Source organism: Vombatus ursinus, unplaced genomic scaffold (assembly GCF_900497805.2).
Source record: "Vombatus ursinus unplaced genomic scaffold, bare-nosed wombat genome assembly UNPS02014830.1, whole genome shotgun sequence".
NCBI lineage: Eukaryota > Metazoa > Chordata > Mammalia > Diprotodontia > Vombatidae > Vombatus > Vombatus ursinus.
The window spans coordinates 20,264,463-20,280,032 of NW_020954608.1; the positions used below are offsets into that span (position 1 = coordinate 20,264,463).

At 33.8% G+C, this 15,570-nt stretch overlaps 1 protein-coding gene across 2 annotated transcripts in view; it reads right to left on the reverse strand.

Moving 5' to 3' along the window:
* CACNA2D1 (calcium voltage-gated channel auxiliary subunit alpha2delta 1) overlaps positions 1–15,570 on the reverse strand; it is a 665,469-nt gene that overhangs the window by 222,738 nt on the left and 427,161 nt on the right. For both annotated transcript variants that reach the window (XM_027838804.1, XM_027838803.1), the window contains exon 6: positions 5,563–5,692. In XM_027838804.1, coding sequence (XP_027694605.1) covers positions 5,563–5,692 — 130 coding nt within the window. The remainder of the gene's footprint in view (positions 1–5,562; positions 5,693–15,570) is intronic.

A 15,570-nucleotide genomic window follows, 5' to 3' on the forward strand; every position in this document is an offset into this window, starting at 1 on the left:
TGTGTGTGTGTGTGTGTGTGTGTGTGTGTGTGTGTGTGTGTGTGTGTAGAGGGGATGGTCCATTCCAGGCACTGGGGTCAATGTGTATAAAAGCACAGACAAGATGAAAGAGGGCAGAATGGACTCAATATGTTGTTGAAACATTTCTCACTGTAGCTCCCTTGAAGATCTTTGCCACAATGAATATCTTTTCATTTTACTCTGATTTGTTAGAATCTGCGTTCTATTTGCATAGCTTTCAAGGACTCGATGTTGCCTGCATATCAACAAGTTAGTTTTGATGTAGGATTCTAAGAGAAGGGCATTAGGTTGGTTCTGCTCAATAAAGAACAGGAACAAAAATCTGCATCCTATTTTCATTCCTTTCCTTCTATACATTCTACATTCTAGTCTGGGGCAAGCAGATTTTTTTTTCCCTTTGGAAATATAAATTTGATTGAACAATTTAACCAGCCCTACTATGTGCCAACTAAGGGAAGCCTCTTGGAAGGAAATGGCCCTTCAGCAGAAGCCTTGTTTCCTTTTGGGGAACCTACTTAGACGTAAAATTTGTCACTTAGAATATTTGCAGTTTCTTTTAAAGTCATTATTATCTAGAGACTTAAAAAACAGAAAGTAATTCAGTCTAATTCCTTCTAGTTTCCTGCTAGATTTGGCCTTTATTTTAACAGTCAATGTATTTTCAGTGAGGTGTAAATAAATAGATAAGCATTTTAGTTATCTTTGATAGCACTGAGCAATCTGGAATAAATACTCGACTTGATCATTAGCTGTATTTGACATGAAGATACAATATATTAAAAATACAGATGTAGTCTAGGACATCTTCATCAGTAGTATAAATTTGTCATTTTTACTAGACTTTCTGTTAATAAAATGTGGTATACTGAAAAACTTGACTATTTAAACATATTTAAAATTTAAATTCAAAGCCCATTCTTTTCTACCACTAGGACTGATAATATTATTATAGCAGAGAATATGGTAGGAAATACACTGGTATTAATAAAATAGCATATCACATTTATTTTATTTCTGTTGCAGAATGCTTGGTACAGACTTAGCAATTAAAACTGCTTCCATTCCATATTTTCTGCCTACAAATTCTTATAAAAGCAAGGTGGTAAAAGAGAATTTATTTTTTTAAAATGAGGCAGTATGTCAAATAACAATAGAAAATATAACACATTGATCCAAGTGCTCCAATTCAAATATATAATAAAGTTAACAAAATCAAGAAGCTCCATAGACACTCAACAGAATAAATAAGGAAGAAATAAATAAAGTACTTTTGGAGGATAATATTTTTGAATAAATGAGATCACAGATACAGCTAATTTTTTATGCTTTTTGAAAAAGCATTTCATAAAGAAGACTCTTTGGTTATAAGGTAAAAAAGTCACCATTTAAGCAATTCACCTCACTAGCATCAAATGTGACAGGTAACCTCAAAAGAATTATGAATTTCTTATGACCAACATTTCTTTCAAATAAATTTTTATCTAGATAATTAGGGATTTTCAGTCTTCACATTTCATTCCTGTAGTATCACATTCCTTTAGCTCCATGACTAATTAACATTTAAAAGAATAAGATTATCCACTGGAAGGGAGAGATGTCCCTATGAATATCAAATTATTTTTCTCTCTCTCAAATGAATACAGTGAAGGAGATAGAAAGCCAGTACTGAAAGCTACCATGAGACTGGAATATTTCAGTGGATATATGTGAACACAGAGCCTGGTACACAGTAGGAAGCAAATAAGTGTTTTTTGATTGATATATTAAAAATACAGATGTAGTCTAGGACATCTTCATCAGTAGTATAAATTTATCATTTTTACAAGACTTTCTGTTAATAAAATGTGGTATATTGAAAAACTTGACTATTTAAACATATTTAAAACACTTCATCTAGTGTTCTGTAGGGGTTTTCCAAATTCTACTTTGCAAATGTATTCCTGAAAACATTATCACATGATGCAATAAAGGTCAATTCTTTGTATAACTCATGTAATATGTAACAGATAATGAGAAAATTCTGTCAATAAGTCATAAACCAGGTAAGAAAAAGGATATAAATTGTCTTCTAAATGCAAAATTGTTTGTATATCTAAATAGGCTTGTCAACAAAATACTTAGGATTCTAAGCCACATTTTTATTCATTTTAATTGCAAATTTAATGTAAAATTATACTTATTTAATTTTATTTATAAACATGCCAAAAGATTATCTTAAATAAACATTTAGCTTAGCATAACTGCATCAAAGAAAAAATAGATTTCTTAAAATTAGAAGCTACAATTGCTACTCAAATCTGAGATTTACAGTTAAGCAATGGTTTGAATTTTCATTTGTATCACATAAATAATGGCTAAATGACATTTGCAGATTACAAAACCCTTAATTTCAAATAGTTGGAAATCATAAATAATCTTCTCTGGAAGCTTATCACATGTAACCATATAGTCATTATATTTTTGTCCTAAACTTGATTTAAAGAGTATTATATTAAAACTGCAAATGATTATAATTAATTTTCTTTTGTCCACTTCAAAGATGAAATTTGTTTTTATATTATTCTACGTTATTTACATCAGCCAATGCTAAATACTTGCCATTAATATAGTAATACTATAATATCATTGATTTATTAAATTTATTTATATTTATTTGTGAAAGTATAATATTAGTTACCTTCCACTATATTGTGATAACATTTATGCTGTTGTACACAGGCTCTGAAATCTTATATTACTTCTGGCCACTGATCTCAAGATCAATTTGAAACTGAAAAGTTGAAAGCAAACTACAAGAGCAGAAGAGTCATACCCGTTAATATTTTAAATAACTCAATGATAAATTTTTATGACATAAGCTCATATAAAGTTCACCTTGTTTGCAAGTACTTTATTTCTCTATCTGCATTCAGTAGAAATGTTAGATTTCTAAAATAGCAGATGAACCATATGAGCATTAATTTAAATGTATTTGCCAATGAAATTCTCAGAAATCCACACAGCCAATACCTTAAGAATGTATGTATTTCTCAATTCAATAAAATATTCAAACACTTGAAATATGGCTATGCCTGAAAATGATATTTCCAATCATAGATTTTTTTTTTCCTTTTAACAGTCTTCGAGAGCATGAGATTTTCTACAATAGTCTTACTACTGAAGTGTAGATGCTTTTCTAACTAAAGGAGGTAGCTGTTTCCTTCACTTTAATCCTTCAATTAAAGTGCACTTTCACATTTATTAAAGTCAGAATCCCTGAATAATCCTTTAAACCTGAATTGTTCTAATGCCATGCCTGAAGAATACCAATAATTATGAAATTTGACTGATTCTATTGACATTTCTGATTTCATTCCTGTGTCATTTGCAGATGCAGCACATAACACTGGATGTGAATTTTAAAGGAGTACAGGTCAGGCAAGGTCTTCTTTTTGCTGATGAGATTTCAGGAGAATAGGAAGAATTCAAAATTAAAATAAATGGGACTAAAGAGAGTGCCAAAAACATTGCCTTCCACTCCACCCCCTCTACCCACAATTGTTCAGACATTTCAAAGTGGGTGTCATGTCTCCTTTAGGACATCATGAAATTTACTCTATTCTTATTGAGTTTCAATGCACATTTTTATTCTGCAAACCCCGATTTAACACTGTGCTTTGTTGAAATGCAATGACCCTCTTCAAACTTGAAGGATTATTGTTTCCTCAACTAACTTGGTTTGAAGTAAAATAAACTTTCAATAAATGATGAATGGTATGGGGTTGTAATAATTTTGTAGAGCATACTTTTTACTGAACAGGTCATATTTTTATACAATTTCAAGAGTTTTTAGTTTTCAATTCTGTTCCAGACTGAAAGTGTAGCTTTCTCCAAAATATTTTGTGTTAGGTAGCAAGTGATTAACCTATTATTATATTCATCTGACTTAGGATCCCCAGATCAGTGTGTGTATTTTCTGCTAGAATTAAAGTACTAGGCAAAGGCTTCAGAAAGACCTTCAAAAGGGATACAGGGACAACAGAGTACTAATCTATAATGTGAAAAAACAAAACACTTTTCTCTCCTTAGTGCAATGTGGTTGTGACCAGCTGAAGACACTGTCCAGATCTTGTCTTGCCTATACTCTGTATTTCTCTTAGTATCCTGGTTTATGACAGGTTCTTTATAAGTATTTGTGGAATTGAAATGACAATAATAAAAACTTTCCAAAAGAAGATGGCTAAAATTACTTGGTGGAAAGTTGATCACCAGAGAGGGAATCAGAGTAATTCTGAGGGATAGGGAATTACAACAGAATCATAATACCCTAATTAGGGGAGTATGTTCTAATTCTAGACAATGCAAATGTTGGCAAGGAGAAAAGACCAGTGGATTGTGAGCCTGGTGAAATAAATTCATATTCTAGCCAATAAAACTTTGGTGAAATTGAAAGTCAATCAGTGCGAACTCAAGACTTGGGTATTTTCTGTAACTAGGATGTCCTAGGATCCCTCATTGTTTCTGAATCCAATTGTCCTTGCTATAAACCACCTGGGGACAATCAGCAGCAATATCAAATGCAGTCAGTCAGGACTCAAGACTTTTCTACCATATCCCAGAGGTGAGAACCTTCATCCTCATGCCCCTTTAAGCTTATTTTTATGTGTTGTCTCCACCCCCCCATTATAATGTAAAGTTTTTGAGGTCAGGGACTGTCTTTTGATTTGTATTTGTATTCCCAGAGTTTGGCACAGTACCTGGCATAGAGTAGGTGCTAATAAATTGCTATTTCTCTTTATAATGTTTTTCAGAATGGTATTTGGGGCAGCCCTGAGTATCAAAGCTTAAATATGGGCCTTCTGCCGTAAGTACCAGGCAATATCTTCAGAAAGGTCATCAAAGAAGGTTCACAGAAACATGTTATCAGGACACTGTCCTTTAATAAAATGAAAAGAAACTTTTCCCTCACTATTGTTGAAGTACTGAAACAAAACAAAAATACTTAAAGCTCTACGGCACAAAATGTCTAAATGATTTTGGAACCAGATTGTCCACTGTTGAGGGAACTCAGATTAACAGAGGGAAGTTTAGAGAGATATTGAAGGAAATCTCAGCAAAAAATGAAGTGACCCCACAATGTACAAATACAAGAAAATGATTTTTTAAATATATTTAACCTGAATCTTGCATAGGCTACCATGCTGAGTATATTCTGTGTAGCAGGAGAACAAAGACAATTTTGGATTAAATAAGGAAGTAACCCAACAAATAAATAAATGGAAAAATGAAATGATAACACCAACCCCATCTCCTACCTGATATTTTACCTTCCAAGTAATAAGTCTGAGGTAGATCAGTTACCTTTTAATTATGAATTTAGGTCACTGGGACCACATGATCTAAAGGTTATAACCAAGAATACAGTGATGATCTATATATGTTTAACATGTCTTTTCTCTCATGTAATGTCATGGAGCCTAATTTATATTCCTTTAAAATGTGGACTGTACAACAGACATGATATCATAATTAGCCAATGAATATTTATGTCATTCTACTTACAGCCTTCGTATATGTCAGTGGGAATGTGGACCGCGGCATGCTGGTAGGATGTTTGTCGTCGAAAGACAGCATCTTCCACAAAAACAGGTTTGATCCTTTGGCTGTCTGGCTCACTCTCATTTTTTTCCAACTTTATGGAGAAAGACAGGCAAAGAAGAAGAATTACAACTCAAACTAATGCAGCTATTCATATGTTTTCATTGTCCATAAATGTATAACTCATTTTAATATTCTATAGAAACATTACATGATGAAGATTCATGAGTAATATTACTATGCATATCTTTCCTCGGGAAAATTTCTAGCTCACACAGATTCCCTCAACTTTATATTCATGTTATAGCATATAGACACACATTATATCCAATCACAAATGAATGTGTAAGTCAAATCTGTCTCACATGCAAGATAAAGAATGTGTGTATATATGTATGTGTGTATGTGTATGTGTCTGAGTATCTGAGTATAAATGTATGTTTACATGTGTGTATCACACACACATAAACAGAAACACAAACACACATGTTCATGGTATTCCAAAAAGTATTAGGCTAAATTGTAAAGCTATAAAAGCTTTTGTGATAAGACTTTTAGAATATCCTGTACACAGAGAATACATAACTAATGCATTTTAACAATAGAATTATTATTGAGCAATATAGAAATGATCAATTGGGAAAAATATAATCACATGAGACTTCCACATATACAGAAGTAAATTTCAATTTTAGGTCCATTTTGTTTTTTATATATCTACCAAGAAGTTCAACTTTGTATTCTAAAGAGAATACGTCCAAGAAGTTTATATACCATAAATAAGAAATCACTTGTAAATGTGAATACAGTTAAAATCTAACCTCATCCAATTTGTCTACTAAGGCAGGAGCCAAAATCTGATCAATAATGGCACAAGAGAATGAGAATGAAGATTAACTTTCCATATATTCAAACTTTCCTTTGGTTATTCAATTATATGGTTACCTATACCTGACAATCCGCAAAATATCTTACTCATTTCTTCAAAATAAAGCTCTAGACCAATTTTTCTTGCCCCATGTAGTTATTACCTTTCATTTCTCTTCTCAAATATTATTAGTATGAGATATTATCTGTAGCTATTACTACATGAATGAAAAAATACATGAGACATAGATTCACAGGAGACTTGGGGTGTCATTGTTTTAAGGAATACAGAGAGATGAGAGAGATGGAGGCAGTGACAAGCAAAGACAGGGAGAATAAAGAGGGGAAGGCTAGAAGGAAGATATCTAAAGTTAAGCATAATCTTTTGATTTTCAGGTGTCAGTAAATGAAGTATTAATTTGATTGGATTCCTGTGATATAGCGCCGGAAAACTGAGCATGCTTATGAAATTCACACACTGTCATTTACTCTTGAGCACCAATAAAACTATCACATTAAAATGAATGACTAACATGGATAATAACAGAAAAATGCTAATTCAAACTAATAAATATGGTGATTTCTCTTCTATCACCAACACACACACACACACACACAAAAACACACACACACACATACACTAATGCCTTAGTAATAAACAGGATGGAATTTATTCTACAATAATGAAAAGTATAAATTTTCCCTAATGTTTTATGCAAACATAGATTTAAGTATATAGAACAATTTAAATCTAATGAAAAGTAATGGTAGATGTTCTATTTAATGACTAGATAGCATATAAACCCACCACTGAAAACTTTGATGGGAATTTTATTATTTGTGTGTTTCACAGACATACTCCTATGCTTCTTTTATGTCGTGAAAGGGACCTCGGGTTTTCTGAGGCTTTGCCAGTAGAGTCTAAGTTCTGGAAAGGTTTTACTGAACTGGAAAAGATTCAAATATGTCTCAGAGGTAGAGTCTATTTTTTGTCACTTGAAGCCTAGCCTTGCTAAATTCAAAAAGATTCATCATTAGACAGTTGGCTATCAGATGATGATTTTAATTTCATTTTATTTTTGCCACAGCAACTCACTAAGATTCTCTCTTGAGTCATTAGGAGTTGCTATCTTTTTCAAAGCATGGAGTACTAACTCGGGTGAAATGTTTTATCTTTTGAAGTCTTCGTGTATGTTAATGTTCAGCCTGGAGTAGCAAGACTTTCAGGGACCAATCAACATTTTGAAGAGCTGCCAAGTGATGAATTATTTAGGCCACACTAGCAAATGAACACCACTTACTATAAGAGAGAGAGGTTTTTGAGCTTCATTGGAAAAGGACTACCCTTATTGACAAATGCACAATCCTTAAAGTATTAATATAAGTAACATTCACTTCCTACAGCCAACCTTAATTATCCAATTCTTTCAGGAACCTAGGCAGCCTGGTGTGGTTGGAAGAGTATTGCATTTGAGGTTGCAAAACCACAAAGATCACAGAAGTTCAGAGTAAGAAAAGGCCTTCAAGACCACATAAAGTAACATCTGTCTAACTAAGGAAACCAACAGGTTGTTATCCAGGTTTCTTCTGAGAACCTCTAATGACCAGCAATGCAATGCCTCCCAGGGGAATCCATTCCACTGACAGGCAATTTTGGCAGCTAGAAAGTGTTTTGTTTGTTTGTTTTCTTTGTTATATTCCTAGTCCTGCCCACCGGCGCCAAGCAGAACAAGTCTATTCTCTTATTCCCATAACAGTCCTGCAAATGATTAAATACTGCTTTTGTGTCCCACTCTCCCAAGCACCTATCTTATTCTTCCAGATTTATCCTTTAATGGTCATTCTCCAGTTTACCCATTTTCTTTTAAAAAGTGGTACCCAGATTTGGTCTAACTATGAGAGAATATCATGGGATCTAGTCATAGATACTATACTGTTCTTAAAGCAATCTAAGATCATCAGCTTTCTCAATAGTCATGTTGAATAAATCATATGGATCTTCTATTCCCCTAAAAAAACCTTAACTTTTTTTTCAGAGAAACTTTCAAGTTATTCCACTAACATATTGTACTTAGGAAGTTGAATGTTTAAAAAAGTTAAAAAAGAAAAACATCACTTATTCCAATTTAATTTGATATTATTTGACCCAGTGTTCTAGACTGTGAATATCTAATAGAATGCTGATTCAGACATTCCTTGTGTCAGCTATTTTTCCTAGTTTTATTGCATCTGCAAATTTAATAAATATCCCATATATGACTTTGTCAAAGTTACTGATAAACATGTTGGCTGTGTTGGGGACAAAGAAATTCTCTTGCACATTATAGTAGAGCCATCCATTCAATTTGGCCCTGAACTATTTATTAATGATTACTATTTTGATACTGCTACTTAACAAGTTCTGAATTGACCTGTTATTACTAATCACTAATCCATATCATGTAATCATAGCTAAAAGAATAATATGAACAACTTTGTCAAATGATTTACTTATAATTTAGGTAACCTATATCTGGAGCATTCCTCTGCCTTGCTAATCTAGGACCACTTTCACAAAAGGAAATGAGGCTAGCCTGGTGTGATTTATTCTTGAAACCATTTTGATATTTCAATGTCATTAATTCCATGTAATGTGTACTAAGTATTTCTTTCTATTTTTTTTTTTTTTTTTGGTGAGGCAATTGGGGTTAAGTGACTTGGCCCGAGTCACACAGTTAGTGAGTGTTACTTGTCTTAGGCTGTACTAAGTATTTCTTCAAAATACCTTTGACTTCACCACAAATTAAAGTCAAAATCAGCAGCTCATCTATAGTTTGCAGGCTGCACTCTCTTTTCTTCACTTCACATCCATCCATTTCCTTCACTGTCCACCATAATGCATGTGTAAATCCAGATATACATTATATACTGCAACATAAAAACAACTTCCCAATTTTCATTAAGATTGCAAACATTTCTTGAAGTTTAACTTCAGCAAAAGTACAAGTTGAACAAAGCTCTTTGTGCAAATACCTGGAACAAAGGATTTTTTCTAGGACTTGTCATAAATGCCTTGCTAAAAAAGAAGACAGTAAGCTACTCTAAATGGTCTGCAGATCTCCAGCAAAGTTCTGTGTTTGGGGTTGCTTGTAAAGTATTCCAATAATCATTTCTAAGTTTCAAGTTTAATTTGTTCTTAAAAGCCCACACTTAGCATTTAAAAAACCCATGTTATTGAATCTAGAGAAAAACAGAGGGGAACCACCCCAAATGGCTATATCACTTACTTTTTAAATATTGTCAGATTAAGGGATGCTACAACCTATGCCTGCAACCTATTCTATATCTATATCAATCTATACACATACATATATCCACACATGTGTGTACACATATGTACATGCATATATGTGTGTGTGTATATGCATTTGTATATATATATTACACACATGCATTACATATACATACACTATATATGGTAACAATTATACACTACAGGTTGAAATTTTATTTTTATTCACTAATGCATCCCAGCTTTTATGGGTTTTACTTTTAAATCTCATGACAAGAACCATAAAAGGAAAAGTTATTAGCTAAATATATTTTATTATTATTTTGGGCTCTTTAAAATCACTAGATATTCATTACAAAGATTTATGTAGCTTTGTATTCAATGCAGTTTCCCTATTAACAAAAAAAAAATGGAGATTCCTACTGATATATACAAATAGAAAATTAGTGCAATAATTTAAGAGTTTATGTTTTACGACTTCTAAGCAGTGTGCTACAATATGCCTATTTTCAGCTGTTGAGTAAACTGCAAAATATAAAAAGAAATATAAGGTTTTGTCAGTATGGGCACACCTTTTTAAAAGTTTCATTTTAGGTATTTTTAAGGCAGGAAAAAAAGCAGCAATGTTAACTGCCAACTGTAGTAAAATTACATGAATGCAGAAACAACCCCCAGGTCCAGATGGCATTATATATTGGTAAAAACCTTAGGAAGGTAACCCCCTACTGTATGCCCCAATCTCTTCCATTTCGCATAACAGCATGAGTTCCAGTAAGCTCAGTGGAAACTGAGTGCTTGTGAGAGGGGGAAGTTCTTAAAATGTATTTCTTCTATAAAAAAGGTATTCTTTTTCCCATTCCCTTGTGTCTTTTCTTTTGAAGTGGAACAATGTGGTCTGCACCTAGTCTCTATCCATCCAAAGCCAAAATGGTTGGTTTCACGTTAAATAAAATGGAACAAATATCTTAGTTTCTTCTTACTAATAATATTTAGGTAACAAATAAAAAAACCAAACCATTACGGGTCTCAAGCATATTTAGTTAATAGATAATGAAACAATATTTACTTAATAAGATACCTCTATGCCTCTTGTCAAACACTCAGAAATCCCAATATTATTTACATTTGGTGGAGAATATTAAACAAAGAAGTCATTTTTACTTTTTAATGAAGATTGGCTGATAAGCTAGGAAAATGCATAGGGTAATTATTTTCCATTTTTTTCTTCTCCTAATTTAAAAAACGAATCTTAGAATTAATTATTAGATGATATTTGAACATTATTTACTTTCTATTTTCTATGCCACATTACCTCAAAATAGGAAGAAAATAATGTGAAGTATTTTAGAAACTTCATTGTTTCAACACTTTTCAGTAGCTCTCGAAGATTACTTTACCTGTATATCTCCTATGCCTCATCACATTCTACTTTATATCACACTTATTACTAAAATAGATAATATTATATTTATATCTCACAGACACACACATTTGTGTGTCTATCACATGCTACTATATATCTTACTAAAATATCCAAGATCATATTGATTCCCCTCTACTACACAGGAAGTTTCTTGCAGGCAGGGGCTATATAATTTTTCAACAACATATCCCCTATATTTATCACAGTGTTTAAAAATATTTATTGAGGGCAGCTAGGAGGTGTAGTGAATAGAGCACTGGCCCCAGAGTCAGGAAGATCTGAGTGCAAATCATGCCTCAGACACTTGACACTTAGCTGTGTGACCCTGGGCAAGTCACTTAACCCCAATTGCCATACCCAAGGAAAAAAAATGTTTATTGAACTGAACAGAGATATATTTCCTGATGACAAAAATGCACCCAAAGACTTTCAGCTTCACATTTGATACATTCAAGCCTCGACAAGTGACTAAATCTAGTCTTTGTACTTCATTTGCCAGATTGTGTGAAAAAGTAATTGTTGGCCAGTCAGGTATCATTTTACAGCTGAGAAAAACAAATATACTAATTTCTTAATGGTCCTGCTGCTTTAATATAAAGACAGCCTGCACTTTCATTACAATATTTCCAATAACCATCAGAAGTTACCATTCAATATAGGGTAGTTTCCTTATATAGTAAATACCTTCATATACTTATGCACCTTAAAAATGGAAAGCTGAAATAAATCATGATGAAAATATACCTTAAGAAAGAAATTTTCAAATGAGGAAATTTTTTCTTTCCTTTTTTGAGTTAGCCAGTTAAAAATTCTCAATAGAGGCAAGGTGGAAGGGGAGAAGGGTTAGAGACAGGATAGCAAAAAAAAAATAATAACAATAACAATTCTTGTTTATTTATTAAATATAAATGTGACTTCTGTTGATGGGGTATGGGCCCAAGCTAAGACCTTTGTCTCTTACCCCAAAAGGAGTTTGGTTCCCATTTGTCTAAGAGATTCTCCTTGAATTCTCCCACTTGATCAAGGAAGTCTCTGGCAGTCCCCTGAAGCCATAATTCCATCAATTGGCCTTTCATTGTGCTTATACCCAATCTCCCAATTCTCTGTTACCCTTGACCTAGCCTAGCCCTCCATTGCCTTACCTCCCTTGGCCCCAGGCCACTTTCCACCCTTAATCCTATCTAGGCTCCATTTTCCCTTGGCCACCTGGTCCAGATCCCTGGAGTTCTATTACCTCATAAACCACTTGGCCAATCCTAGATCCCTCTCATAGTCTTTCTGTATGTAAGGTCCATCTTGTCTCCATTAAGATGCTCAGATTCTTACAATCTACCCAATAGCTCTTAGACGCTCAGATTCCTTAACAGTCTGGCTAATCTGGTAGATCTTTAATAAATCTTGCCTTTGACTGAAACAAGGCTTTCCAGCAGGACCCATGTGTCATGATCTCGGGGTCCCAACAACCCTAAACCTCTAGACCTCATCACTGTGACTAACTTCAACTAATCAGGTGTTTTTGTTTTAGAATGACAATAAAAACTCAACACAAACCACCTTCTATATGAATTAAAAAAAATTTACCCATTAAATAGAGAAATCGTGAGGATGCTACCAGAAATGCCAATTTGTGCACTGCTCCTATTAAACGATATGCTGAAGATAATTATTACCCATTAAATAGAGACATATGACATGAATTATAATCAACAAAAATGTGACATCCTATCATAAGACTCCATTTTATTCACACTGAAATCATTAGTTATTTTCAAAGCTTTTGTTCTCTTCCTGTAACAGAGACAATTGCAATATAGACTTTCGGGGAATTTTAGGAATTTCTATTAATTCTTTAAGACCCTTACCATAATGGTCCATTACAAGATTTTTTAAAAAGACTTCCTTTAACTTTGTTTTCCCTTCCTTTTGCCTTCCCTACCTTCTTTCTTTTTTCCTGCCCTGTTTACTTTCTCCTCTTCATTTTTTTTACCCCCAGGAGGAAAAGAGCTCTTCACTTTACTTGGACTAAAGTGGAACTTCATGTACTTATTGGAAAACAGTTTCAGTATATGTGTTCAAGGTCCTTTTTAATTCTGAGAGGCTGGTATTCAGCTTCCATAACAGATAACAGGAGAATCGGTGGTGTATAATTATACAGGAATCAAAAGCATCTTCAGCAGAATTAAAAACTAGACAGTAACCGTCATAGGAGAATTAATGTGAGGTACCAATTCCCAGCAGCAATTATAACAGGTTAGAGAATGGTTTTATAGCAGTTTACAGGGAATCAAAAACAAGAGGCTCTTCAAATCTAGCCACATTTTCAGCCAATGTTCCAGGAGAACCTCAAGTGGATATGGCATATCCTTGAAACTCGTACCATATATAAGTACGTTAGGAAATCCAACAAGACATACAGATATTTTCTATAATTCTAGCTATGCAAAGAAAAATAGTTAAATAATATATGTAACTTAAGTATCATGCTGAGAGAAAGCAAAATTTGAGAAGGTACACTAAGACACTAACATTATATAAATTTTTAAAAAAAACTTAAATTGAAGCATGTGAATATTCACAGTTTCTGATTAATCGAAAGTCAAGGTAGACATTTTTAGATTAAACAGAAAATTTGTCGATATTTAATTCTAAGTCAGAAAGACTCATCTTCCTGAGTTCAAATCTGGTCTCAGACATTTGCTATGTCATCTTGGGCAAGTCATTTGATCCTGTTTGCCTCAGTTTCCTCCTCTGTAAAATGAGTCAGAGAAGGACATGGCACACCACTCCAGTATCTTTGCCAAGAAAACCCTAAATAGGAGTTGGACATGACTGAAAATGATTGAACAACAATTCTAAGTGTTCAACTCCAGTCTTCATTTATTCTGCCTTCTGATGAAGAGACAATCCATTTTCTCACCAAAGAAAACTACTGTAACTTTACCCTGGATTTTATCCCCTCCCTTTTCTGCAGATTGATTCCATAATCATTCCTGCACTAATTCCCTAGAGGCAGTTGGTGGCAGAATACATTTAGTCTTGGGCCTTAATTTAGGAAGATTTGAGTTCAAATGTGGCCTCAGGCATTTATCAACTGTAACCCTAGGCAAGTTATTTAAACTCTTTAAGACTCAACTTTTGCAACTGTAAAATGGAGATAATAGCATCTACCATGCAGGGTGGTTATGGGAATGAAATAAGATGATATTTGTAAAGAGCACTTAGTACAGTGCCTGCAATATTGTAGGTGCTATATAAAAGCTTATTCCTTTCTCTTCCCTTTCCCATTCTCTAATATTCAGTCTTTCCCTAACTATAAGTAGATCATCTCCCTGCTTTCAACAAATATTTCTAGGACTCTCTTTCCTTAACCTTTCCCATTCAACCTTACCACTATCATTAACTATTCTTCCTTCCTTTCATAGCCAAATTACTAGAAAAAGTTGTCTACCTCCATTTCTCTCTGCTCACTTAATTTTCAACTACTAGAAATCTGGTTTTTGCCTTCAGCATTTAACTATAACTGTCCCTCCAAAGTTACAAATGATTTCTTACTTGTCAAATCTTAAAAGTCTTTTCTCAGTACCCACCCTTCTCCACCTATCTGCTGGATCTGACATTGCTGGCCACCCATTTCCTCCTGGGTATTCTCTCCTCTCTGGATTTTTGTGACACCATTCTCTCCTCTTGCCTATCACACCAGTCCTCAGTCTTTTTGGATGGCTCATCATCTATATCCTGCCCCCTAACTAGACTGTTCTGGACTCTGATCTCTCTATGGGCACTAATTTGATAACTTCTTTAGCTCTAACGAGTTCAATCATCTCTATGCAAATAGATTTGAGATTAATATAGCCACCCCCATTCCCTGTCTTCTGCTCCAGGCCTTTATTATCAGTTGGACATTTCTTACCAGATGCCTTGTAAGCATCTCAAATTCTTTTCCTTCAAACTCATTCCTCTTAAGAATTTCCCACTACCTTCCTTCTAGTTACTGAGTTTCCAAAACTCAAATCACCCTCAATTTACTTCCTTACATAGTAAACAATCTTTCAAGACCTATCAAGTCTCCTGCACAACATCTTTCACATCCATTTTATTCTCTTCACTCCCATTTTCACCATCTTCATTCAAGCCCTCTTCGTCATTCATGGGCAGTCTCCTAATTTGTGCTTCCCCATCTCTGTATTCCAACTTACGTTCCACACAGCTTCTACACTGGTGATTCTCCTAAAACATAAATCTGGCCTTGTTACTCTTTAAGTAATAAATTACAGTGATTCCTTGTTACCTCTAGGGTAAAGCACAAATTCTCCTGGTTGGTATTTGTAACCCTTTATGCATTACTCCTAAACAAAAAGATGAAGGAAACTTTGTTGTTGTTCAATTGTTTCTGTTGTATCTGACTCTTTAC